Source organism: Babylonia areolata, chromosome 17, assembly GCF_041734735.1.
Source record: "Babylonia areolata isolate BAREFJ2019XMU chromosome 17, ASM4173473v1, whole genome shotgun sequence".
In the NCBI taxonomy this organism is placed as follows: domain Eukaryota; kingdom Metazoa; phylum Mollusca; class Gastropoda; order Neogastropoda; family Buccinidae; genus Babylonia; species Babylonia areolata.
In genome coordinates, this window is record NC_134892.1 from 3,864,491 (window position 1) to 3,890,250 (window position 25,760).

Sequence of the window (25,760 nt, forward strand, 5' to 3'; positions counted from 1 at the left end):
TTTTTCCTTCAATGTGTGGAAGAAAAAAATTACATACTTTGTACACTTTTTACCACCCAAAAAGCTTGACACATGTGCAGAACAGCCATTCATGCACAATGTAAAATAACTCTTATGTGTCACTACCCAGTACTTCATTTTTTCACAACTTGTCATTACCTTCCTCCATAAACACATCAACATTTTCCAAACTTTGAATCATTAGTAAAAATCAAACCAAAACAAAAATTTTATAAATGGTGGTTAAAACAGTCCTCTGGATAAAAACTTGTGACTGAAAAAAAAAAAAAAAAAAAAAAAAAACCAGCCTAACTTTTACATGATAAAAAATTTGTGTTTCTTTTCTAGTTTTTACCAGTCAGTCCAGCAGTCATCCAGTTTTAACTTTATCATCAAATTTCCACAATCCCATTTCTCTGTGCTTATCCACCAATACGTCACACTTTTTCTCCAGCAGTTAGTTTCAGTTTCAGTTTCAGTAGCTCAAAGAGGCGTCACTGCGTTCGGACAAATCCATATATGCTACACCACATCTGCCAAGCAGATGCCTGACCAGCAGCGTAACCCAACATGCTCAGTCAGGCCTTGAGTCAACTAAGAAAAAGATTTCATGTACTTCTTTCCACTCAAAAAGTAAGCAAACAGAAAAAAAAAAAATAAATAAATAAATAAAATGAAAGCATTTTATGCAAATTACAGGATAACACACGCATCCCCCCCCCTCTCTCCCTCTCTCTTTCTCTCTCTCTCATGTGCATACAAGCCATTCTGATTCACACACATATTTACTGATCCACATGAACATGATGGGAAATAGGGTTGTTTTTTTTCCCCTTAAACAGACAATGATGAAAATATAAACAAAGGAATACATGCACACACACATGACAATAACTTGTGATGTCATTGCAGTACTGTACACCATCTGGCGAAATTCCACGCATTAACACCAACAATTCTGGACGCAAACAGAACATAATGTATCTGAACAAAACATATTTTGATGGAGAAGATTCCAAAATGTCTTAAAAAAAAATAATAAAGAGCACTCTGAAATTCTTCTTCTTCTTCTTCTGCATTCACTCGTATGCACACGAGTGGGCTTTTACGTGTATGACCGTTTTTACCCCACCATGTAGGCAGCCATACTCAGTTTTCGGGGGTGTGCATGCTGGGTATGTTCTTGTTCCCATAACCCACCGAACGCTGACATGGATTACAGGATCTTTAACGTGTGTATTTGATCTTCTGCTTGTATATACACACAAAGAGGGTTCAGGCACTAGCAGGTCTGCACATATGTTGACCTGGGAGATCGTAAAATCTCCACCCTTTACCCACCAGGCGCCGTCACCGTGATTCGAACCCAGGACCCTCAGATTGACAGTCCAACGCTTTAACCACTCGGCTATTGCGCCCGTTGAACTCTGAAATGAACATTGGAAGATAACTGACATCCCAGCTAGCGACCCACAAAAGCTGTAACAGGGCTACGACCATCACATCAACACTACACAGGAATAATGCAGGACTGACTAAACATCCCAGATTTGAAACCACTTTCCCACAACAATTACTTTTTTTTTTCCAATCAAATTTTTAAAAAAATAAAATAAAAAGAGTTGATTCTTTTAACATCAAAAATACTGTTGGAACGAATCTATGAGACCGTGACGTCTTGAACAGTGATATCTAAAATTGGAAAGGCATGGTCATAAACTGTCACCTTCCTTAGTTTGATTTCTAGCTGCCAAGAAAATGCCTCCTATAAAGCTGATCCTGGACACACACACACACACATACACGGAACAGCAGACAGAAACTAAATCAGAGTGATCACACGAACCTATCACCTCAGAAAGCAAAACCTGTCACCTGTCCACAGAATGGACCACAAAATAAAGAGCGGACCAGCCGCCGTGGTCAAGTGGTCAACATAGTACACTGACAACTGGGAGGAGGACCAGGGTTCCAGCCCCATCACGGGTCGCTTTCCTCGGCCCACACCCACACCTTCTATCCATAGTCTTGAGTATGGTGTGCGCTCGAATGGGAAGACCGGTACCACACAGTCAAGGATCATCCGCTTTGTGGATGCGTCTTTTGGGGGAGTTGCTCTCGTTTCCTGACCAACACTGCAGGTGTCTGTATTTCTCAGGCCTGGTTGGATCCCGGCGCAGGAGACATTTTTCAGTATGAGAGTACAGTCTTGTCAAATCAGCCCCAAACCTGAATGGGGCACTCTGCATCATCGTCATCACCCCCATCATCATTGATCAGCATCGAAATATAGAAAACAAAATTGTCCAAAAATCATGTCTCGCAAAAGTTTCACCTACTCTACCTGTCTCCTAGGAGTCAATGGTAAAGTTTCACCTACTCTGTCTCCTAGGAGTCCATGGTAAAGTTTCACCTACTCTATCTCTCTCCTAGGAGTCCATGGTAAAGTTTCACCTACTCTACCTCTCTCCTAGGAGTCCAAGGTAAAATTTCATCTACTTTCTCTCTCTCCATGGTAAAGTTTTGCCTTCTCTCTCTCTCCATGGTAAAGTTTCACCTAGTTTCTCTCTCTCCATGGTAAAGTTTCACCTACCTTTTGTGGTAAAGTTTCACCTATTTTTTCTCTCTCCATGGTAAAGTTTCACCTATTTTTTCTCTCTCCATGGTAAAGTTTCACCTACTCTCTCTCCATGGTAAAGTTTTACCTACTCTCTCTCTCCATGGTAAAGTTTCACCTTATCTCTCTCTCTCCATGGTAAAGTTTCAACTACTCTCTCTCTCTCTCCACGGTAAAGTTTCACCTTCTCTCTCTCTCTCTCCATGGTAAAGTTTCAACTACTCTCTCTCTCTCTCTCCATGGTAAAAAGTTCCATCTTCTCTCTCTCTCTCTCCATGGTAAAGTTTCAACTACTCTCTCTCTTCATGGTTAAGTTTTACCTACTCTCTCTCTCCATGGTAAAGTTTCACCTTCTCTCTCTCTCTCTCCATGGTAAAGTTTCAACTACTCTCTCTTCATGGTTAAGTTTTACCTACTCTCTCTCTCCATGGTAAAGTTTCACCTTCTCTCTCTCTCTCTCCATGGTAAAGTTTCAACTACTCTCTCTCTTCATGGTAAAGTTTCACCTTATCTCTCTCTCTCCATGGTAAAGTTTCAACTACTCTCTCTCTCTCCACGATAAAGTTTCACCTTCTCTCTCTCTCCATGGTAAAGTTTCAACTACTCTCTCTCCATGGTAAAAAGTTTCATCTTCTCTCTCTCTCTCTCTCCATGGTAAAGTTTCAACTACTCTCTCTCTCTTCATGGTAAAGTTTCACCTTCTCTCTCTCTCTCCATGGTAAAGTTTCACCTTCTCTCTCTCTCTTCATGGTAAAGTTTCACCTTCTCTCTCTCTCTCTCCATGGTAAAGTTTCAACTACTCTCTCTCTTCATGGTAAAGTTTCACCTTATCTCTCTCTCTCCATGGTAAAGTTTCAACTACTCTCTCTCTCTCTCCACGATAAAGTTTCACCTTCTCTCTCTCTCCATGGTAAAGTTTCAACTACTCTCTCTCTCTCTTCATGGTAAAGTTTCACCTTATCTCTCTCTCTCCATGGTAAAAAGTTTCATCTTCTCTCTCTCTCTCTCCATGGTAAAGTTTCAACTACTCTCTCTCTCTTCATGGTAAAGTTTCACCTTCTCTCTCTCTCTCTCTCCATGGTAAAGTTTCAACTACTCTCTCTCTCTCCATGGTAAAGTTTCAACTACTCTTTCTCTCTCTTCATGGTAAAGTTCCACCTCTCTCTCTCTCTCTCTCTCTTCATGGTAAAGTTCCACCTCTCTCTCTCTCTCTCTCTCTCTCTTCATGGTAAAGTTCCACCTCCTCTCTCTCTCTCTCTCTCCCTTTTCAATGATATATGAAATCAATCCGACGCAAATCTGCCGACTCTTACATCACAAAACAAGGAACCTCATTTTCTATCAGCTACAGAAGTAATAAATAACAATAAATGTACTGCTGAATCCAAACACATATATAGACATATGTGCACTGCTAAATTCAGACATATATATCGACACATGTGCACTACTAAATTCAGACATATACAGACACATGTGCACTGTTAAATTCAGACATATATAGACACAAGGGCACTGCTAAATTCAAACATGTAAACGTGTATGCACGGCCAAATTCAGACACATATAGATACATCTGCACTGCCAAATTCAGACACTTATAGAAAGATGTGCTCTGTTAAAATTAGACACACATTGACACAAATGCACTGTTAAAATCAGTTTTCCGTGAATACTCAGTTCCATGGTTGCTTTATCTACATCAGTTAATCAAACATAAACGCTTTCTCACTTTCTCTTACGCATGAATGCAGCTCCTCTCTCTCTCTCTCTCACACACACACACACACACACACACACACACACACACACACACACACCACTCAGACAAAAGCTCTCAAGTAACAAGAGTACCTGTCAAATGTCACGTCACAATGAGTCAATCCTCAATGAATGTTCAACACAACAACTAAATGGGCAGTGTTATCATTTGTCACTCTCAGGCATGTATAAAAGCACACAGCACACATTTCTTATTTTGCTTCCAAGCCTTCACACTCAAAAGCACATACAGTTTTTCTCTCTTTTTTGTTTTCTGTTTCAATGTAATATGTATGTTGCTTCCACAGAAAATGTACATATCACTGTCAGCACTTCCTATCTTTTTTTAGGGGAGAAACTGACAAACTGATAACAATTTCTTTAGATACTGAGCTCCAGCTTTGTTTGTTTGTTCGTTTTTTTAGTTCTTTTTTTTTCTTTTCTTTTTCTTCTTCTTCTTTTTTATTTTTTATTATTATTTTTTTACTGCATTTCCAAAGTATTGTTTTGTAATCAGGAAGTACTAAAGCAGTCCTAATAATACAACCCATCTACTTTATTTGTGTGCAAAGGTAAGCATCATAGCAGGAACTATTCTCACATAAAAAAGTGTTAAAAAATCAACATATTCTCATACTGGAAGGTGTGAAAAAACAGATCACTGTAAACAAAAGACAACCAGCAAAACAAAACAAAAATCCAACAGCTAAAAATAGATCTGCCAAATATCCAACAGCTAAAAACAGATTTGATGAATATCCATCAGTTAAAAATAGATCTGCTGCACAAGTGCAGCCAGTATTCAAGCAACATCACCCACTGCCTACAGCAACAGTATAACATTTGACGTGGGTAAAAATCTCCTCAACTTGTACCATCCTCTTCGCTGGCTAATTTACTTTCTTGTCAGTTCATAAGCAGCCATTTTTTTTTGTGCATTGATAGGGATCAGCAAAATTCACTAACACAGTGCCAACATGTCCTTGCTTGGGAAAACCACAGGACTTTTTTTTGTGTTTTTGTTGTTGTTGTTTTTTTTAGCACAGACTGATTTCAGACAGTCTGTAAAACAGGACAAGTAACGTCTCCACAACAACACTGACAGGGAAGTAAAACACAGATGATGGCACAGTGACCACAATGTCTACATATGTACACTACACACTTTTCTCAAGGCTCATCAGTCTGTGACCACAATGTCGACATATGTACACTACACATTCCCCGCCCATCCCCAAAGCTCTCAGTCTGTTTGCAGTCCACTAACTGTTCCTCCGCATCGGCTGACCTCATGTTGGTAAACTGCTCATGTTTCAATTATCTTCTTGATTCCGCCTGCAGTTCTGTTTTATTTCTAAGATCAAAAAGGGAGGAGAAAAAAAAGAAGAAGAAGAAGAAGGGTAAAACCAACAACAGCAAAGCAGATACACACAAGAACAGAAGCGACAACAAATGTACTGTCTGCCCAGTTCCTCATCTCCCAAAGACCGGAGTTATGGAGATTTCTTTGAAAAGCTGAATCATCTCCCTGGTCTTATTTCTTCTTTCTTTTTTCTTTTTTTTTTATTCAATTTTTTTTCCCGCCGGGATCATCTCTTCTGCTTCAGTCTATCCAGACACGGCACACTCTTTCACAGAATTCTTTTTGTTTGTTTTTTTTAATTTGCTCAGATGGAACCATCTGCTGTGTCCATACCAGAAAATGTGATCGGACTCCTGCAAGAAATCAGTTCTCTCCTCCAGCGGTCCCTGTTCCGGACGAAACCCAAACGGGGGTTTAACCCTTGCCTGCTGGTCCTGAAACAGGTGTGGAGGCGCTGGCGACTGCCGAACCCCAAAGGGGCTTAACTCTTACTGCTGATCCTGAAGCATGCGTGGAGGCGCTGGCGACTGCTGTCGTCCAGGAGGCGCTGCAGGCTTTCCATGATGCGCTGACAGGTGCTGCCGTCAAAGGCCTGTGACTTCAGGTAGATGCGGAGGCGGGCAGGGTCGATGAGGGCCACGATGTGCTCAATGAGGCTCAGGTCCCGCGACTCCAGCGCGTACATCAGGGCCGTCTTGCCACTCTTCTTGCCCTGCACACAGGGGATGGACACAACCACGTTTTTAATTTGCCACTACTGGCATCAACAGCGGATGGACACAACCACGTTTTTAATTTACCACTCTGCTGGTGTCAACAGGGGATGGACACAACCACGTTTTTAATTTACCACTCTGCTGGTGTCAACAGGGGATGGACACGACCACATTTTTAATTTACCACTATTGGTGTCAACAGGGGATGGACACAACCACGTTTTTAATTTACCACTCTGCTGGTGTCAACAGGGGATGGACACGACCACATTTTTAATTTACCACTATTGGTGTCAACAGGGGATGGACACAACCACATTTTTAATTCACCACTGCTGGTGTCAACATGGGATGGACACAACTATGTTTTTAATTTACCACTCTGCTGGTGTCAACAGGGGATGGACAAAACCACGTTTTTAATTTACCACTCTACATACTTACCGTGACCCACTAGTGCAGACTCCGGCAGAGGTCTGACATTCCTGTCCTGTGCAAACTACTATCCGCCTATGCGGAGAAAACGAAAGTAGCTATGGCCAATAACCTCCCGGAAGTAGGTAACCTCCCTTTGCCCCCCTGACTAGCGCCCTCTTTTTCTGGTAGCCATCATGACTCCTGTTCCTGTGCTCTTCATACGGCTAAGTTTTTTTTCGTATTTTCTGTCTGTCCACGTTTTTAATTTACCACTCTGCTGGTGTCAACAAGGGATTGTCAGAACCACCTTTTTAATTTGCCACTACTGGTGTCAACAGGGGATGGGCACAACCACCTTTTTAATTTACCACTGCTGGTGTCAACAGGGGATGGTCACAACCACCTTTTTAATTTACCACTCTGCTGGTGTCAACAGGGGATTGTTAGAACCACCTTTTTAATTTACCACTACTGGTGTCAACAAGGGATTGTCAGAACCACCTTTTAATTTACCACTACTGGTGTCAACAGGGGATTGTCAGGACCACCTTTTTAATTTACCACTCTGCTGGTGTCAACAGGGGATTGTCAGAACCACCTTTTTAATTTACCACTACTGGTGTCAACAGGGAATTGAAAGAACCATGTTTTTAATTAACCACTCTGCTGGTGTCAACAGGGAATTGAAAGAACCGTGTTTTTAATTTACCACTCTGCTGGTGTCAGGGGATCGACAGAACCATGTTTTTTTACCACTCTGGTAAGGAGGCATCACTTTGTCAGACAAATTCACACACGCTACACCACATCTGCTAGGCAGATGCCCTGACCAGCAGCAGAACCCAACACGCTTAATCAGGCCTTGAGTGCATGATGTATATCTGTGCACATATCAGAGTGGATTTCTTCTACTGAATTTTGCCAGAGGACAACTCTCTATGCCCTGGGTTCTTTTCCAGTGCACCAAGCGCCTGCTGCACACAGGACCCCGGCTGATCGTCCCATCCTAATGAGTAGACAGACACTCGGTTTGATTTTCCAGTCAAAACTTGGGAGAAAGGGCGGGAGCTGGATTCGAACCCAGACCCTCACGGACACCAAAAAAAAAAAAAAAAAAAAAATCCTAACCAGATTCGAATTAAGTCCCCTAGCATTAATTACAGAGTAATTTCCCTTTTTTACTCTCTGCACCAAAACATTTGCAAAATAAAGAAAACTTCCATGCTTAGCAAAAGAAGTTCCTGTTTGAACAAAAAATGATAATAATGACTGCTCTTGTTGTATCAGAATATCAGATCAAAGTGCCAAGTTTAGAGAATACAAATAATATAAATATAACAGTAAATGCAGTTTGCATATAATTAGGCTTCATTCTTTTTTTTCTTTTTTTTGTGCCCATCCTAGAGGTGCAATATTGTTTTAAACAAGATGACTGGAAAGAACTGAATTTTTCCTATTTTTGTGCCTAATTTGGTGTCAACTGACAAAGTATTTGCAGAGAAAATGTCAATGTTAAAGTTTACCACGGACACACAGACACACACACACACAGAAACAACTGAACACTGGGTTAAAACACAGACTCACTTTGTTTACACAAGTGAGTCAAAAAACCACACGGAAATGAAAAGCAGGTGAGTCCAGCAGGTGAAGAAGTGGCAGGTCAAACACACTACAAACTACACACAACACAACACCAACACCCATCCTTCCTGCCATCAGCACAGGGCAGGCAGAACAGGTGGGGGGGGGGGGGGGGGGGGCGCGTGCAGGAGGGCGGAGCGTACCTGCGCGTTGGGGTCGGCACCGTGCTTGATGAGCACCTGAATGATGGGAAGGTTGTTGATGATGCCGCCTTCCACGCCCACCTTGCCGTGTTCCAGAATGGCGCAGTGAAGAGCGGTGTGACCTGTGGTGCACAACACACAAAATGGGAGGGGGGGATTGTAAGTCATTGCAGGTTTGTTTGTGCGAGTGCACACACACACAAACACACACACGCACGCAATGTACACACACACACACATACGCAATGTATAAACACACTCACACACACACACACACACACAAAGGCATTCAATTTTAAACAAACACACATGATCTTAAATAATCCCAAACACACATACACACACACACATGACACACATATACAGGCATTCAAATCGAAACTAACACACATGACCCTAAATAAGCACACACACACACACACACACACAAAGCAACACATTCAACACATCCCAACCCTGGCACGTCAAACTTTGCCATACAAGCGCACTTCCATACACTAAACCAACCCTCCTCACCCCCTCCCCCACCCACCCACAAACACACCCAACACCCAACCTGTATCCCCCACCCCAAGTGGATGTGACGTCACGCATGACTCACCGTCCGAGTTGACCAGGTCAATGTTGAGTTCCTTGGCAGCCAGCAGGGCCTGCAGGGTAGGGAGGTAACTCTGGCCGTGGGAGGCCGCGCAGTGCAGCGCCGCCTTCACCTCCTTCGTCCGCCCGTCTGCGCGTGTGTGCTGCACCCCCCAAAAACAACAACACGCTTAGTAACTGCCAGTTAGTTAGCTTTCCTGATGTTGGTCCCCCCAAACCAACAACACCCCATCATTGTTTTAAGCAAACATCATCATCATCATCATCAACATCAACATAAGCATCATCACCATCATCATCACTATAACTATCATCACCATCATCATCACTATCACTATCATCACCATCAGCATCATCACCATCACTATCAGCATCAACATCATCTCACCATCATCACCATCACTATCATCAACATCATCACCAACACTATCACCATCATCATCACTATCATCACAAAAACTATCATCATCATCACCATCATCATTATCATCACCATCACTACCATCATCATCATCACCAACACTATCATCATCACTATCATCACCATCAGCAGCACCACCATCACTATCATCGTCATCATCACCAACACTATCATCATCACCATCACCATCATCAGATCACTGACCTCGGCAAAGACATTGACGTCCGCTCCATACTGAATCAGCAGAGCCACCATCTCAGGACTGTTGGCACTGACGGCTAGATAGAGAGGGGTCTGAAAACGTCCCCAACACAACTTGGGTTATACAGCGCATCGACAAACACATGTCTAACATGACAAACGCTATCATCAGGATCAAAACTGGACTAACGAACGAATACGCTATCATCAGGATCAAAACTGTTACTAACGAACGAATACGCTATCATCAGGATCAAAACTGGACTAACGAATGAATCCTTATTTTCCAACGGTGGACTAATATTAGCTCACTGGCCGACTTAAATATCTGCTGTTGTTCTTAGAGACACACGAACAGAATACACATATAAACGTTGCTATACTCAACGCATGTATACATGTACGAGGATAATGCAGTGTCAAACAAACGAATGAAAAGCAAGCACGGGCACACAGCCATGTCAGAGTGAACACATATGCCTGTTCATGCGGGCATGCAGACACACACACACACAGAGGCGCACACACGCATACACACACAAGAGGCACACACACACACACACAAGAGGCGCACACACACACACACACAGGGACACACACACACACACACACACACACACACACCTGTCTCATGAGGTTCTGGGTGTTGATCATGGTCTGCAGGTTTTCACGGGACATCCTCTCCAGCAGTGCCTGCACCATGTTGCCATCGGCTTTGCACACCGACACGTGCAGGTACCTGGATCACACCGCAACACACAACCTCTTCATCGTGTAGGGACAACACACACACACACACACACACACACACACACACACACACACAAAACAAAAAACCCACAAACACAGACAGACTGACTTGCCAAAGACAAAGACAACATAAAATACTGACATGTCAAAGAGAATACTGACGTGTCACTGTATCAAAACAGCACACAACACTGACATGTCAAAACAACACACAATACTGATATGTCAAAGAGAAAGACAACATACAACAATTACGTGTCAAAACAACACAAAATACTGACACGCCAAAACAACACACAATACTGATGTGTCAAAGAAAAAGACAACATACAATACTGACGTGTCAAAAGAACACACAACACTGACCTGTCAAACAGAAAGACAACACACAATACTGACGTGTCAATTCAAAAAAAAGAAAACACACAATACTGACATGTCAAAACAACACACATATTGATATGTCAAAGAGAATATGATAACACACAACACTGACGCATCAAAACAACACACAACACTGACACATCCAGAACATACCACAACAAAGACACGTTCAAAACAACACGCAATACTGAAGTGTCAAAGAGATAGACAACATAAACACTGACGTGTCAAAAGAACACACAACACTGACGTGTCCAAAACAACACACAATACTGACCTGTCAAAACAACACACAATACTGACGTGTCAAAGAGAAAAACAACATACAATACTGACGTGTCAAAGAGAAAGACAACACACAACACTGATGTGTCAAAATAACACAAAATACTGACGTGTCTCCCTCAGAGTCCTGGAACTGCAGGTCCTGTGTAGTCATGCTGGCCACCAAACGACGCGCAATGTTCAGCATCTTGGACTGAGGGGGGTTACGACCTGCGCAGAGAAATATCCAGCCGTAACTACCAGTGTACTGTGTTGTATTGTGTTGTATTACATTGTTCTGTACTGTGCTGTTGTGTTGCAATGTATCATGTTGTGTCGTATCTGCATCGCATCGCATCATATAGTGCTGTTTTGTATTGCATGTTTGTATTGTATAGTATCTCATCATATCGTATCGAATCGTATCACATTGCAATGTTTTGTTTTGTATTGTTTTGCATCGTATCATATTGTATCTTATCATACTGTATCATATCATTTTGCACTGCATTGCATTGCATTGTATTGTATTGTAATGAATTGTATTGTATTGTATTGTACTGTATTGTACTGTATGAAATTACTCTTTTGTCACATCAGATTTCTCTGAGTCTGAGTGAAAATCTAGCTGCTCTCCCCAGGAAGAGCGTGTTGCTGCAGCGAAAGCGCCACCCTTTTTTTTCTTTTTTTTTTTTATCTGCCTGCTAGCGTATTTTCTACAGAAGTTTGCCAGGGACAACCATTTTGTTGCTGTGGGATCTTAAAAATGCACTAATTACATGCTAGATACAGGACCTCAGTTTATCATCTCCTCTGAATGACTTGTGTACAGGCTACCCCTCAAGGTCTGGTGAAGGGGAATAAAATAGTGAAGATTGTACGACAACAACCCATTGCATGACAACAGTGCAAGGTTAACCCTCACACAAAACAAACACAATTAGTGACAGGATACCAGCAAATCAATATGACAGAAAACAAAATCTATCCATATATTTCTTTTGAACAACCTATGAGCAACAGTGCTGCTAAGCCCATGTTGACACAAAACAGGGTAAGTAACAAGACACAAGCAAAAAATAATGACAAAAATAATATTTTAAAAAATCCCTCCAGGATTTCCATGAAACAACCAAAGTAGAACAATGTTGTAAAATCAATGCTTATAGTTATACAAAACAGACGAGAAAAAAAACAACAACAATTACAGAATATCACCAAGTGATCATGACAATTGACCTGCCTGTCTATAAATAAATAATAAATAAAACAGAATAAAATAAAACAAAATAAAATAAAATAAAAAAACACAACTGAATACATCATGCTCAGACAATCTATTTCACAGTGTAAACAAAATGTATGTGTGTATGTGCTAAGCAAATGTATACACACAACAAAGCGAACAGAAAAAAGCGGACCTCACCTTGCGCTACCCTCTTCCCAGCAGGGGCGGAAGCGGGGGCAGGGGAGGGCTGGATGGGAGGGGAGGGCCTCACCCCGTTCACCCCCGCCGCCACCCCACCGCTGCTGACCACGCTGGGCTCCTGTTTGGCCACGGCCGGCAGGTCAGCCTTGGGGGCCGGCTTGACAGCACAGCCCGCCTTGGGGGCGGAGTCAGAGATGGCGGGGCCGGGGCGGGGCAAGATCTTCTGCAGCTTCTTCTTGGGCGTCTGGGCAGCTGCCTGCTGGTTGTTGCCGTTGACGACTACAATCATCTGTGACAGCATATGGAAATGGGGGATGGGGGGGGTTGAGAAGCTGTACAGCTTTCTGAGGATCAGTGTGAAGAAAAAGTGTGTATGTGTGTGTGTGTGTGTGTGTGTGCATGTGTATGTGTTTTTGTGTCTGTGTGTGTATGTGTGAGTGTGCACACGTGTCAAGTAAAGTCAAAATGATCTTTACTGTGGGTAAAATATTAAGCTTGTACAGCTTTACTTTCAACCTGCCCTGTGCGTGCATGTGTGTGCATGTGTGAGTGTGCTTGAGGGTGTACACGTTAAGTGGATGTGTGTGTGAGACTGATGGAGAGAGTATAAGTATCTCAGGTTTTGTGTGGTCTGAACATTCATGTAACAAACTCCAGATTTCATAGTTAACCAGACCCAGACACCAGCATGACTAACAATAAACCATTCCACACCCTCAGACACAGACCTTTTCTTTATCTTGTCTAATATCACTATTACTTACTTTAACTAATCTGTAATTGTTCAACAGGACACACGATTACAATGCAAACAAAGGAGCATCAACAAGCTAAAAGCTTACACTGTGCTCACACACTGCACTTCCATTTTAACATGACAATATGATAATGATATAATAATATCACTCTTAGTGAGCATACGCTAAGTCGATGAACAACAACAAACAGACAGACAGACAGAGGCTCACACGCCAACAGACACAAGCACACACACACAGCACCAGCGTCACCCTCCACCAAAGACTTACAGGGTTCTGACCGGGCTTCATCAGCAGAACAGGGTTGGCGGCCACCGAGGCGGCCGTGGTGGTGACGGGGGCCACAGCCATGGTGTTGGGAAGGACCATGACCGGCAGGGCCCCCTTCATCATCGGCGACTGCTGCTGCTGCTGCTGATGGGCTCCGCTGGCAGCAGGGCGGACCGACTTCTGCAGAGGGGCGATGGGCAGCTTCTCTGGACGGCCGTTCCTCTGCTGGGTCACCGATACCGGGAGGTTGCCTGGACATGGACTGCTGCTGCTGTTGTTGTTGTGGTTGGTGGTGGTGGTGGTGGTGGTGGTGGCGGGGGCCATGCTCTTATGGGCAGCCATGGCCCTCTTGCGCTCCGTCATGTTCTTGACGTCCTGGGCGATGACGTCCAGCGCGTCTCGCAGCTCCTCCTTGCGCATATTGAACATGTAGTCATTCTGGCTGTCTGGGTTGATGGTGGCGGGGGAGGGGACGGAGGTCATGGAGAGGTCATCGCTGCCGGCAATGCTGTAGGGGCTCATGACGCTGGCCACGCTGGGGGGGCTGGGGTACATGGCCATGGAGGAGGGGCTGGTGGCACTGGTCACGCTGGCCGGGCTGTGGTACAGGCTGGCACCGGGAGGACTCATGGTGACGCTGGGGGGACCCTGGTACATGGTCCCACCCGGGGGGCTCTGGTACAGAGCTGGCTGCGCGCTGTCAGCCCAGGTTCGGTTCTGGCTGCTGGCACGGGAAAACGACCAGAAATGTATGCATTGCATTTCTTTTCACTGCAGTCTGAACTGTTGAAGCAACGTACAAAAATTACCCAGATACAAAGTATGTGTGGTACTGCTACATGAAGCAAAGTATCAATGTTCACGCTGCGTTTCATTTAACCACAGCCCAAACTATTGCAGCAACATATCATATCACAACTTAAGAAACAAAATACTTATGAAATTACTACAGAAGCAAAGTGTCAATTTTATTTCCTGTGAATATCTGTCCTTGCTTTCCCTATTAGGAAAGTCCTGAATGGAGACTGGGATAATAATATTATGACTCAGATACTGACTCACTGAGGCAAAACCTGATCATGTTTAGATTCAGGGATGAATCTCTGATGAATCAAGATGCCTGCTGCCCTCAACAGAGTAGATGGTGACAGCAAAATGTATTCACAACAGGATTCAGATTCAAAGACACCAGAAGCCCTTTCATCAAGACACCAGGACAGGTGAGCTGTGCAAGAGAACACATCTGTCTGTGTCAGAATCACTTTCAGGATCAGCACCAACGTTGTTTTCCTGTGACCAGCAACAAGCCACAAACCCTATCACTACTATGCTTTTTCTTCTTTCTATAACATGCTTTCACCCTGATAAAGCTTTTATGACCGGCTCAACCACTAACAACATGAAATTCAAATTCAGATTCAGGACTATTTCAACAATGTTTAAAGTCAGATTCTAGATTCAAAGAAAAAACATGACAGTGAACACCCACTGGGAAATCCAGACATCTGAATTCAAATTCAAAGGCATACCAAAGACAAGAGAGGCAAGGCCTTCAAGACTCACTTGTGATAAATTATGTCCCCTAGCATTAATTACAGAGTAATTTCCCTTTTTTACTATCTGCACCAAAAACGTTTGCAAAATAAAAAAAAACTTCCATGCTGAGCAAAAGAAGTTCCTGTTTGAACAGAAAATGATAATAATGACTCCTCTAGTTGTTGTGTCAGAATAAGAGGTCAAAGTGCCAGGTTTAGAGAATACAAAAAATATAAATATAACAGTAAATGCAGTTTGCATATAATAAGGTTTTTTTTTGGTTTTTTTTTTTTGTGCCCATCCCAGAGGTGCAATATTGTTTTAAACAAGATGACTTGAAAGAACTGAATTTTTCCTATTTTTATGCCAAATTTGGTGTCAACTGACAAAGTATTTGCAGAGAAAATGTCAATGTTAAAGTTCACCATGGACACACAGACACACAGACACAAGGACACACACACACACACACACACACAGACAACCGAACACCGGGTTAAAACATAGACTCACTTTGTTTACACAAGTGAGTCAAAAATAACAACAAAACAAACAAAAAAAATCTCAAGAATTGAGGAATCCAAACATCCTCACACACATTCAAAGGTAAAGAATTTTTAAAATTCAATAACAGCCAAGAAATCAATTCAGGACTGCAGAAGCCTCATCAAATTTTTTTCAAGAACAAATGAAAATCTGTAAAGTCAAGTAAGTCCACAACAGCATCTGGGAAACTCATGCATCCCAATTCAGATTTAGGGGCCTACCTTCATACAATACACCCCCACTCTTGGAACAAAGAAAAAACACCACAAAAAAACATCATGTAAACTAAATGTGAGATTCAGGGACCTTCAAAAAATAAATAAATAAATAAATAAAAAATTCCATTCCCCACGCCCAAAAATAACACAAAACAATGCAACAGACAAAAGGGGCGGCAAGACATGCTAATCCAGATTGCAGGGCCCCACCTGGAGTCTTCGGGAGGACTGGGCACGATGGTGGAGAGGGAGTCCTCGGAGAAGGGGCTGGCGATGCCGCTGTCCTGCGACATGTTGGAGGGGGGCCTGTTGGGCGGGGAGAACACCGACTTGGGGCTGCTGCCTGGGGACCCCGCATGGTCGCTGGGGGGGCTGTTCTCGCTGTAGTAGCCGGGGTCATGGTCACGGCCCACACCTCCAACCTGTTCCATCTGTTGGACAACAAGCACTCAGGGTGACTCCTGTTGCTGAGAGATTAGAAGCAGCATCATGGTTATCGCTGGTGCCACCTAGCTGTTTCATCCGTTGATACAATGGATCACTCCTGTTGTTAACTCTCTCCATACGAACGGCGAAAGAGACGACGTTAACAGCATTTTACCCCAATTACCATCATCAAAATATTGCAAACGGAAGGCTCTTATACTGAAGACGTGAATGTTGACAAAGAATACCACAATTCTGACGACGGAAGCTAAATGTTGGGTCATTCAGACACCCACTGGACATCCGAGGGGTCTGTGTAGAGGAGAAGAGAAGACTGGCCGTACTGAGTGAGTTAAGGGATTAGGAGCAGCATCATGGTTATCGCTAGTGCCACCTAGCTGTTTCATCCGTTGATACAATGGATCACTCCTGTCATTGTGGAATAGAAGCAGCGTCATAGTTATCGCTGGCGCCACCTGGCTGTTGCACCAGCTGACTTCACCAATCAGCAAAGAACAAACAGGATTGGTGGTGCCACCCACCTGTTCCACTTGTCAACACATGCAAACAATGACTTGAAATTCTGAATCAGAAAAACAAAATTTCTTGCATGTACAGACTGACTGTGACTGCAGCATAGAGAGCAGTGTCTGACACTGTCGGTCTGTCACTTCCATGCATGCAACTAGACTAAGTTAATTGTGATATGCTTGTGTGATGCCTATAGATGTCACGGTACAGTAAGAGTTATTAAATCTGTTTTTTTGTGCAGACTTGTGCAGTATATAATACAGAAACATACGTGTGTAAAAAAAATAAATAAATAAAATTTAAAAAAACCCGCCCATCTTGACCAAACCACAACAACCCCAAGAACAAAAGAAAAGAAAAACATCTCTGTCTGTCTCTTTGTCTGTGTGTGTGTGTGTCTCTCTCTCTCTCTCTCAAAATAATCCCATCAGATAAAAAGTGGGCATGCAGAGTGGAACCCACCTGGTTGAAAGTCTCCAGCATGTTATCCAGGTCAGTGATGGACAGCTGCGGCCCATATCCGATGTTGCCGGAACCTTCTGTCTTGATGGACCTGGCCAGCTCCTCTTCAGGAGACAAAGATGTGTCCACCACCTGTATCCATGGTGACAAGGCAAGACAGGTCAGAGTTCAAGCCTGACTGCTGCACTTTGCCAAAAGGAGGATTTTGTATTATACTCCATGTTTGGTGTTACATATACTTACCATGTCAAACTGATGGAAACTAGGCCTATCGGTTTGCTCTGCTTGGCCAAATTTCGCTCCGCTAATAGTGAAAAGACGAGCAATCTTGCCCCAGTCCGCTCTCAGCCAATCAAACGCCTCTAAAAGCTATAAGCACTGAATCATTCCTTTGGCCTTGAAAGTTCCATCACCATTGTGAGGGGATATCAAAAATGAATTTCAACATCCCATGCAGGGTAAGTTTTTAAATGTAGATTTGAAGAGAGGGGGATTTTTTTTCTTTCTTTTTTCTGATCTCTCTGGTCTATACTTGTGCAGACCTTATATTATCCCAACTTGTGTGAATATCCACACAGGTTCATAATCTTCTTCTTCTTCTGCATTCACTCTTATGCACACGAGTGGGATTTTACGTGTATGACCATTTTTACCCCGCCATGTAGGCAGCCATACTCCGTTTTCGGGGGTGTGCATGCTGGGTATGTTCTTGTTCCCATAACCCACCGAATGCTGACATGGATTACAGGATCTTTAACGTGCGTATTTGATCTTCTGCTTGCATATACTCATGAAGGGGGTTCAGGCACTAGCAGGTCTGCACATATGTTGACCTGGGAGATTGTAAAAATCTCCACCCTTTACCCACCAGGCGCAGGCGCCGTCACCGTGATTCGAACCCGGGACCCTCAGATTGACAGTCCCAACGCTTTAACCACTCAGCTATTGCGCCCGTCAGATTTATAATCAAATTACACATGCTGAAGATCCTGAAACCAATGCCACTGAGGGGTGGATCATGGAAACATGCAAATAACCAGCAACCACCAAGTCTAAAAACATGCCATGGCTAGTAGAAAGCAGACTGACACAATCAACTAAAATCTCAGAAATTCACTAAATTTTCTTCCACAGCATGTGACAGTTGCATCCCATGAATGGAAAAGAATTCCAAAGTCATGGATAAACTTTCATCCATCTTGTCGCAAAGAACTGTAATTATTATGAAACCACAACAGGAAGTAAAAAAAATACCCCACCCCCCCCACCCCCAAAAAATCCCTTTCAAATGTTTAAGAAAAGTATTAAGTTCTTAACAGAACAGCAAAAAAGATATAAAGAAATCACATCCCTGCCGATACAAATTTAAACTGTAAATGATGCACACATCTCAAAGAGAGCAATTACAGTAATTCCAATCATGAATAACACCAACAATAATATATATATATATATATATATATATATATATATATATATATATATATATATAATGCTATGACTTCATAGGTCATTCAAACAAATTCAGCGGTTCTTCAGTTTCATATACATATGTTACTTATAGCTCAGGCCTGAACAACAACCAACACACAAAACAACAACATGTATCGATCAATTCTGCATACAACCACCAACCACGGATAAACAACACAAACAACCCCCTCCCCACCCACTCCCCAACACCACACTCACATTCCCCCCACAGTTGAGATCCACGGAGACCTGGGAGAAGAAGCCCCTGTTCTTGGAGGGCTGGGTGCAGTCAGGGACGGGCATCTCCTCCACGGGCCGTGTGTACTTGAAGGGTGTGTCCTCCTCATCCTCCATGCCCCGCTTCCCACTGGCCACGCCCCCCAAGTTGTACACAGCCGATGGCGGGTAGAAGCTGCTCTGGTCCAGGGGCAGGAAGGCAGGGCCGCCGCCGGTGGGGGTGGGGCCGGGTACGAAGGGTGCAGATGCTACTGCCTGGCTGTGGAAGCGGTCCAGGTTGTGGGAGGAGTAAGACTTGCCGGCGATGCGGTTGAAGTTGTCGTGGTTGGGGCGGTAGCTGCTGGGCTTGCCGGCCGTGGGGCCGCGGGAGGCCAGGTATTCGGCACCCCCCTCCTCCTCCTCCCCCGGCTTCTCTCCCCCCCTCTCCTCCTCCTCCTCCTCCTCCCCCTGGGTCAGGCTGGGGGGGTCCACGGTGATGATGGACGACTGCGACTGCAGGCTGGCGCAGCGCGTGTCATCCTCCTCCTCTTCCTCATTGTCCTTCACCGTCAGGTTGGCCAGCCGACCCTCTGGTGAGCAGGGGCAGGGCCCGTTAAAACTGGCAATGTTTGCGCTATTTCACTGACAAATATAACTAAACCCTGATAAAGATTTAAGGGGCCCTTTGCATTTTACGGCTATGGAGGCAATGAATTCATATCCACTGTGTCTCTAGGGCTCGGGCTCTGCATAGTAAAGGCAGGGACCCCAATTCTCTCTTTCCACTGTTCTAATCTTTCCCAAAACTGAAGTCAGGGTACCTGTTTACACCTGGGTGAAGAGAGGAAAATCGGAGTAATGTACCTTTCCCATGGACACAACACCATGCAGAAAAGGGGCCTCGAACCTGGGTCACTAGCAAACACTGGATCAGAAGCCCAACACATAACCCACTCTACCACAGCGAATTTGATAATTTAAAAAAAAAAAAAAAAAAAAAAAATCTATTATATGATGAAGCATCCTGTCATAAAATGAATATAAATACCAAAGCAAAAAACCAAACTCATAAGCAACATCACGATGATCAAGAAACTCTCAGAACATCATAAACAGAACTCATAATACTATTTCCAATACCCAAAACACCATACAGCAAACAAAACAAAACCAAAAAAAAAAACATATGTAAAGACAAAGAAAGAACAAACACAAATCAGAAATCAGCACCAAAAACATCACATTATGCCAGAATACATGTCTAGCGCAAACATGCACACATTTTCCTTCACACACACACACACAGACGTACACATGCACACACACACCCAAACAGCCCACCATATTAAACAACAACAACAACATGTACAATGAATTCTGTTTCAGTACATATTTCTTGTAATGATTATGTTTCATAACAATACTTACTTAAGGGCTCCTGAAAATGAAGATTCATGAAAAAAAAAATGATGTGAAAAAAAAACAGGAAGAAAAAAAGGAAAAAAAAACAAAGTTTTGGGTTTCTTTTGGCCAATGAAGAAGGCTTTTGAAGCACCACAAAAAAAAGGAAAAAAAAAGAACAAAAAAGGCATCTGAAGCACTAAAAACAACAACAATAAAAATTTAAAAAAACCAAAGAAAAACAGGTGCTCCATGACCTGCATGCAACTGAGGCAAAAAAAAAAAAAAAAAAAAAAAACCTTCATCTACTCACCTATCTCGGTGCTAGTAGTTTCCTGAATGCTGACCCCTTTCATGGAGTGGGTGAGACTGTCCAAAGCATCCTCTCCACAGGGTTCCTTCACCTCCCCCTCCTCCTCCTCCTCACAGTCCTCCACAGGTTCTCGCTGCTTTTTCGCCATGGCAACCACCCCGTTTGGCTGCCGGTGCAGTGGCTTGCTGCTCAGGGAGCAGCCATTCGGGACATGCACTCCATTCAGTGGGTGTGCGCTCTTGTTCACGTCTGAACATTTCCCAGCAGGTGAAAGAAGGTTAAGATCGTAAAATTTTTGAAGCTCAGAGATTCTGTCTCTTTGGAATATGGTGTGTGTGTGTGTGTGTGTGTGTGTGTGTCACTGTGTGTGTGTGTATGTTTGTGCGTGTGTGTGTGCGTGTGTGCATGCGTGCGTGTGTGTGTGTGTGTGCATGTGTGTGTGTGTGTGTGTGTGTGTGCATTCCTGTGTGCATGAATGCGGACGTGTGTGTGTGAATGTATTCATGTGTGTGTAACATCGTGCGCATGCCTGTGTCTGTGTGTGCATTCCTGTGTGCATGAGCGTGAGCATGCATGTGTGTGTCTGCATGCATACATGGGTGTGTATAACTAGGGAAACTAATCTGAAAACATAGACAAAGACGCAAAGGGCAAGAGAAACACAGATGGACAGAATAACAAGATGACATCTCAATGAAAGACTGTAGAACAGCAAGAAAGAGAAACTCAGAAAAACAATATGAGTTGGAAGATCTTTTTTTTTTAATGTTTAATTTGGATCTCATGTTTCATCATATATTCATAAAACAAATCAAAATTTCCAAAGCTTCATTACCTCCAAGTCAAAGGGTCATTACTTGCAATAACTAACTTTACTAGTTTACATTTCTTCTTTTTTCTTCTTCTTCTTTTTTTGCTGTTGCCATTATGTGATGAAAAAAACTGATAATGTGCTATTCCACAGAAGTGATAATTTTCTATTCCATTAATTGAAACCATCCACTATATCCAGAATCAGTAGAATTATCTAAAATGACAGCAATTTACATCAATAACAAGAACTTGAGAAGGCTGTGAGTGAGACCAGACAGTGTATAATGGTGCACTCAGTTCACTTAGCTTTCTTCACCTTCCATTCATTCTTACTTGTGTCATGTAATAAATATATCCCTACAGGTATGCCCCAAAGTATTATCAATATAATAACAATCAAAGTCTGGTCATTAGTGTCTCTAGGATGTGTTAAACTTATCATTAGACACAAGTGTTCCCAAACTTATTAAAGTGGTTGAAACCAGTGAAAGGCTGACGTGCATAGCTATTTTTAACCCCCCCAAAATGGAATATCCTTATTTCAGGCTGTGTGACTGGTGCAGAAAGTAACCTCTGTGATTGGCCTACAATGTAACCAATGAGAAAACACTTCCTGCTGCCTGACCCTCAAGAGGGAAACCCCACTCTTTCCCAACCCTCTGAAATAGGAAAAGCACTGAGCAACTGTCAACATGATATATTCCCTCCCCTTGCAAGAAAGCTGTGCCCTGGATCTGCACACCTCAAACTCAACAGCTGTTTAAACAAGTGGAAACAGCATGAATATTATTTTTGGGTCTTTATGAAAGCTGAAACAGTCTCTTTGTATCAAAAACAGTAATAATCTGCTGTCCCAGACTAATGGTATTAAAAAGAACCAAAAAAAAACACATGATTTGTTGAACAGATCCCACTCACAAACCACTTTCACCAGCACTAACACCTATCCATAAAATAGAAATAAACTTTCCAAACTCTTTAATTTAAAAAACAAAACAAAAAAACACACAAATAATCTAAAAGTAATAAAACAAACAATACATACTGGGAATCACAAATAAACAAAACCATGAATCAGATATTAATTTATATACCTAAAATATATACAATATATTGATTATAAAAGGTGTGCACACACTCTCTCTCTCTCTCTCTCATACACACACACACAGAGGGTACACACACACACAGGGTACACACACACACACACACACACACACACATTTGAACTAGCAGGTGACCACTGGACAAAGACAACGCAGGCTATCTGCATAAGGAAAGGAGTAATACAAACAAAACAGCTCTCTGGATACATACGCTACTGATAAGACTGAAGAGACTCCTGTGTCCACAGTGAAAACAAAACAATTTTCAAAAAGGACAGCACAACACATCAACAGTCTGGACACAGAACACACAAACATGGGGAAAGTTCATGTGACACAAAACCAGTCAAGGAAATGACTTGTTTCAATTCCGTAGTCTTCCTCACAAAAAACAACCCAAACATTCTATTTTCATCACACATGAAGATGAAGACACAAAGAGATGGAGCATTTAGCTGAACATCTGTGGCTGGCACTTGAGACACACAACACACACACACACACACACACACACAGAGTGAGAGAGACAGCTTGCATAGCAAATCAAGAAAGATAACAATTACACCTTCTGGACATCAAAACAAGACACCATCAACAGATGTTCTGCTAAGTGCTCCATTGTCTCTTTACAGACTACTACTAATACTACTTCTTCATTTGTGTGTTTTGTTGTTTTGACTGTGGAAGACCCCTGGGTCGAAATGTGTCTCTACCTTATCTCATTTTGTGTATTAACCCAGGTTTCTGTTCCCATTCACAGGGCAGTACAATACTCAGTCCACATACATGTGTATAAGTTCTTTCACTCTTACCACCTGCAGTCAGCTTTTTTCGTTCAAAACAAAATAAAACATATGACACTCAGAATTCAACATTTTCTAAACTTACTATGCTATCTTGATGATACAACTACAAGCACACACACACACACACACACACACACACACACACACACAAACAAACACACACACACACACACTGAAAATGTTTACACTGTTCATTTGGTAGGTCAACTTTTTTTTAACGCATTATCTCTTCTGTACTGTCCCCAATACAGATCCATCATTCTGTGCCTCAGATATTTTGAGCCCAATGTTCCAGCCCATGCAGAGAGCCTTTCTCTTTCATTTTTGTCTATATTGTAAATGTAATACCTTTTCTTTAAGATCAACTTCAAGTAATGCAAGCAACACCAACTATATTTCATGTCACAATCTCATTTCAAAAAAGAAGATAAATTTGTTTTACTCCTTCCTCTTGGCACCATGATAAAAATGCATTTCAGTGTAACAATTTCTAAACCTTCCTATTACTGTTGTAGCAAAAGGATGGGAGATAGAGAGAGAAAGAGAGAGAGAGAGAGAGAGAGAGAGAGACAGACAGACAGACAGACAGACAGACAGAGACAGAGACACAGAGAGAGAGAGAGAGGGAGACGCACAGAGAGAGAAATGTAAACTTGTGACTGATGAAGAAAACTTAGTAAGATTCGTCTTTGTTTCAAAAGCACTCTTTCATTTCAATATATATATATATATATATATATATATATATATCTTTGCCCTCCTGCTACCATGGTCTTATTTTTTTCCAGAAGTCAAAAGCAAGTCTGGAACTAGTGGAAGCTTAATATATTGTAATAAGTACTCAAATAGGCTCTTCTGTGACTGTAAGTGTATGGGTATATCACACAACTGAAGTGTAACACTAATTTATCCATGACTAAGAGTATTTATATAATATAACCATAGTGTAACACTAACTTAAGTCAAGAACTGAAGAAAATGATGTCATAGAATTACAATGTTTGCTACACTGTTATGAAAGACTAAAACTAGTAAAAGCAAGTGTAAGACTAAAACTAGTAAAAGCAAGTGGACAAATATGTTTGGGCTTGAAGAAAGACAAGATAGAAGGAGTGGTGAGGGAGAGATCTGTGTAGCCAAGCTGTTTACTACAGTATAACTTAGATCTTTTCTGATAAGGCCTTGAATGACCAAGCAACAGCTGAAAATGGGTCAACTACAAGTATCAGCTCCTACAGGGCAGCTGAGCAACTGAGCTTGAGCTAATGCAGAACCCAGAAGTTAGTTTAGTGTTTTGCCCACCATTATCCAGCAGCAGAATGAACTGCCAAGGAAGACCTGTACAGAACTTGACACTGTCATGTTAACTGACAAATATTAGTGCCATAAAATTTGATTCCCAACTGCTTACAGTTGGCAGGAGTAGGGGATTTTTTCCTTTTTTCTTTTTATTGTTTTTCCCCATCCCCACATCTAGGTCTGCATGATAATCTGATATCAGATTGTCCTCTGCTGGTTCTAAACAAAAGCAAATCCTGATATCTCCAGCTCATAAATCCCTGGGCATTCAGCTATTGTTATACTGTTATAACTTATAGTCAGTTTATACTATAGTAATTATACTTAAAGCCAAACATTGTATCAATAACAGATCTTTGTGCACAGAACCACCTTTTTCTATCCTATTCCAAAAAATGTTTTATTTCTGTTGTCATGCAATCTTTATTTAAAAAAAACAAAAAAACAAAACAACAACAACAACAACAACAACAACAAAAAACCCAAAAAAACAGCAGCTGCACAGTTGTCTCATAATTATGTCACATCAGTAGGTCAGGAAGCATAAAAATGCTCTTTAATTTTAATTTGATAACCCTGCACTGAGCAAACCCTATTTATATGAGAGTATGTGTCATGTTTAACTAACACTCAACAGTAATTACCAAACCTGTTTAGCGCTCTTTCGAGTTCTCCGTCAGTTGTATAATAAATGTGCACAGTTGACATGATTTAGTTTTCCTTCAATCAGCAAACAATATCAATATGAAACATGGAAATAAGAAAATATATGTAAAGAATGGAAGAATGTTGGGGAAAAAAGGGAAAAAACCACAAACTCTCCATGCCTGATCCCATTTCTGATAGTCTGCGCACATCCTGGGAGTGGCAGTTACGGAC

General features: G+C 42.3%; 1 protein-coding gene across 6 annotated transcripts in view; it reads right to left on the bottom strand.

Moving 5' to 3' along the window:
- The window catches only part of LOC143291592 (uncharacterized), a 26,223-nt gene continuing 463 nt past the window's right edge, over positions 1-25,760 (bottom strand). The window contains exons 2-14 of one of the 6 annotated variants that reach the window (XR_013056549.1): positions 20,858-21,106; positions 19,147-19,733; positions 17,455-17,586; positions 16,246-16,466; positions 13,736-14,459; positions 12,705-12,996; positions 11,410-11,509; positions 10,505-10,619; positions 9,884-9,973; positions 9,263-9,401; positions 8,662-8,783; positions 3,858-6,453; positions 1-3,814 (exon numbers count right to left, since the gene is read on the bottom strand). Coding sequence is in view for 2 of the 6 variants with exons in the window: in XM_076601532.1 (XP_076457647.1) it covers positions 6,223-6,453; positions 8,662-8,783; positions 9,263-9,401; positions 9,884-9,973; positions 10,505-10,619; positions 11,410-11,509; positions 12,705-12,996; positions 13,736-14,459; positions 16,246-16,466; positions 17,455-17,586; positions 19,147-19,733; positions 20,858-21,106 (3,002 nt within the window). In the remaining 4 variants the exon portion in view is untranslated. Of the gene's footprint in view, positions 6,454-8,661; positions 8,784-9,262; positions 9,402-9,883; positions 9,974-10,504; positions 10,620-11,409; positions 11,510-12,704; positions 12,997-13,735; positions 14,460-16,245; positions 16,467-17,454; positions 17,587-19,146; positions 19,734-20,857; positions 21,107-25,760 lie in introns of all 6 variants that reach the window. The other 5 variants (XR_013056548.1, XR_013056551.1, XR_013056550.1 and 2 more) reach the window with 5 other exon arrangements.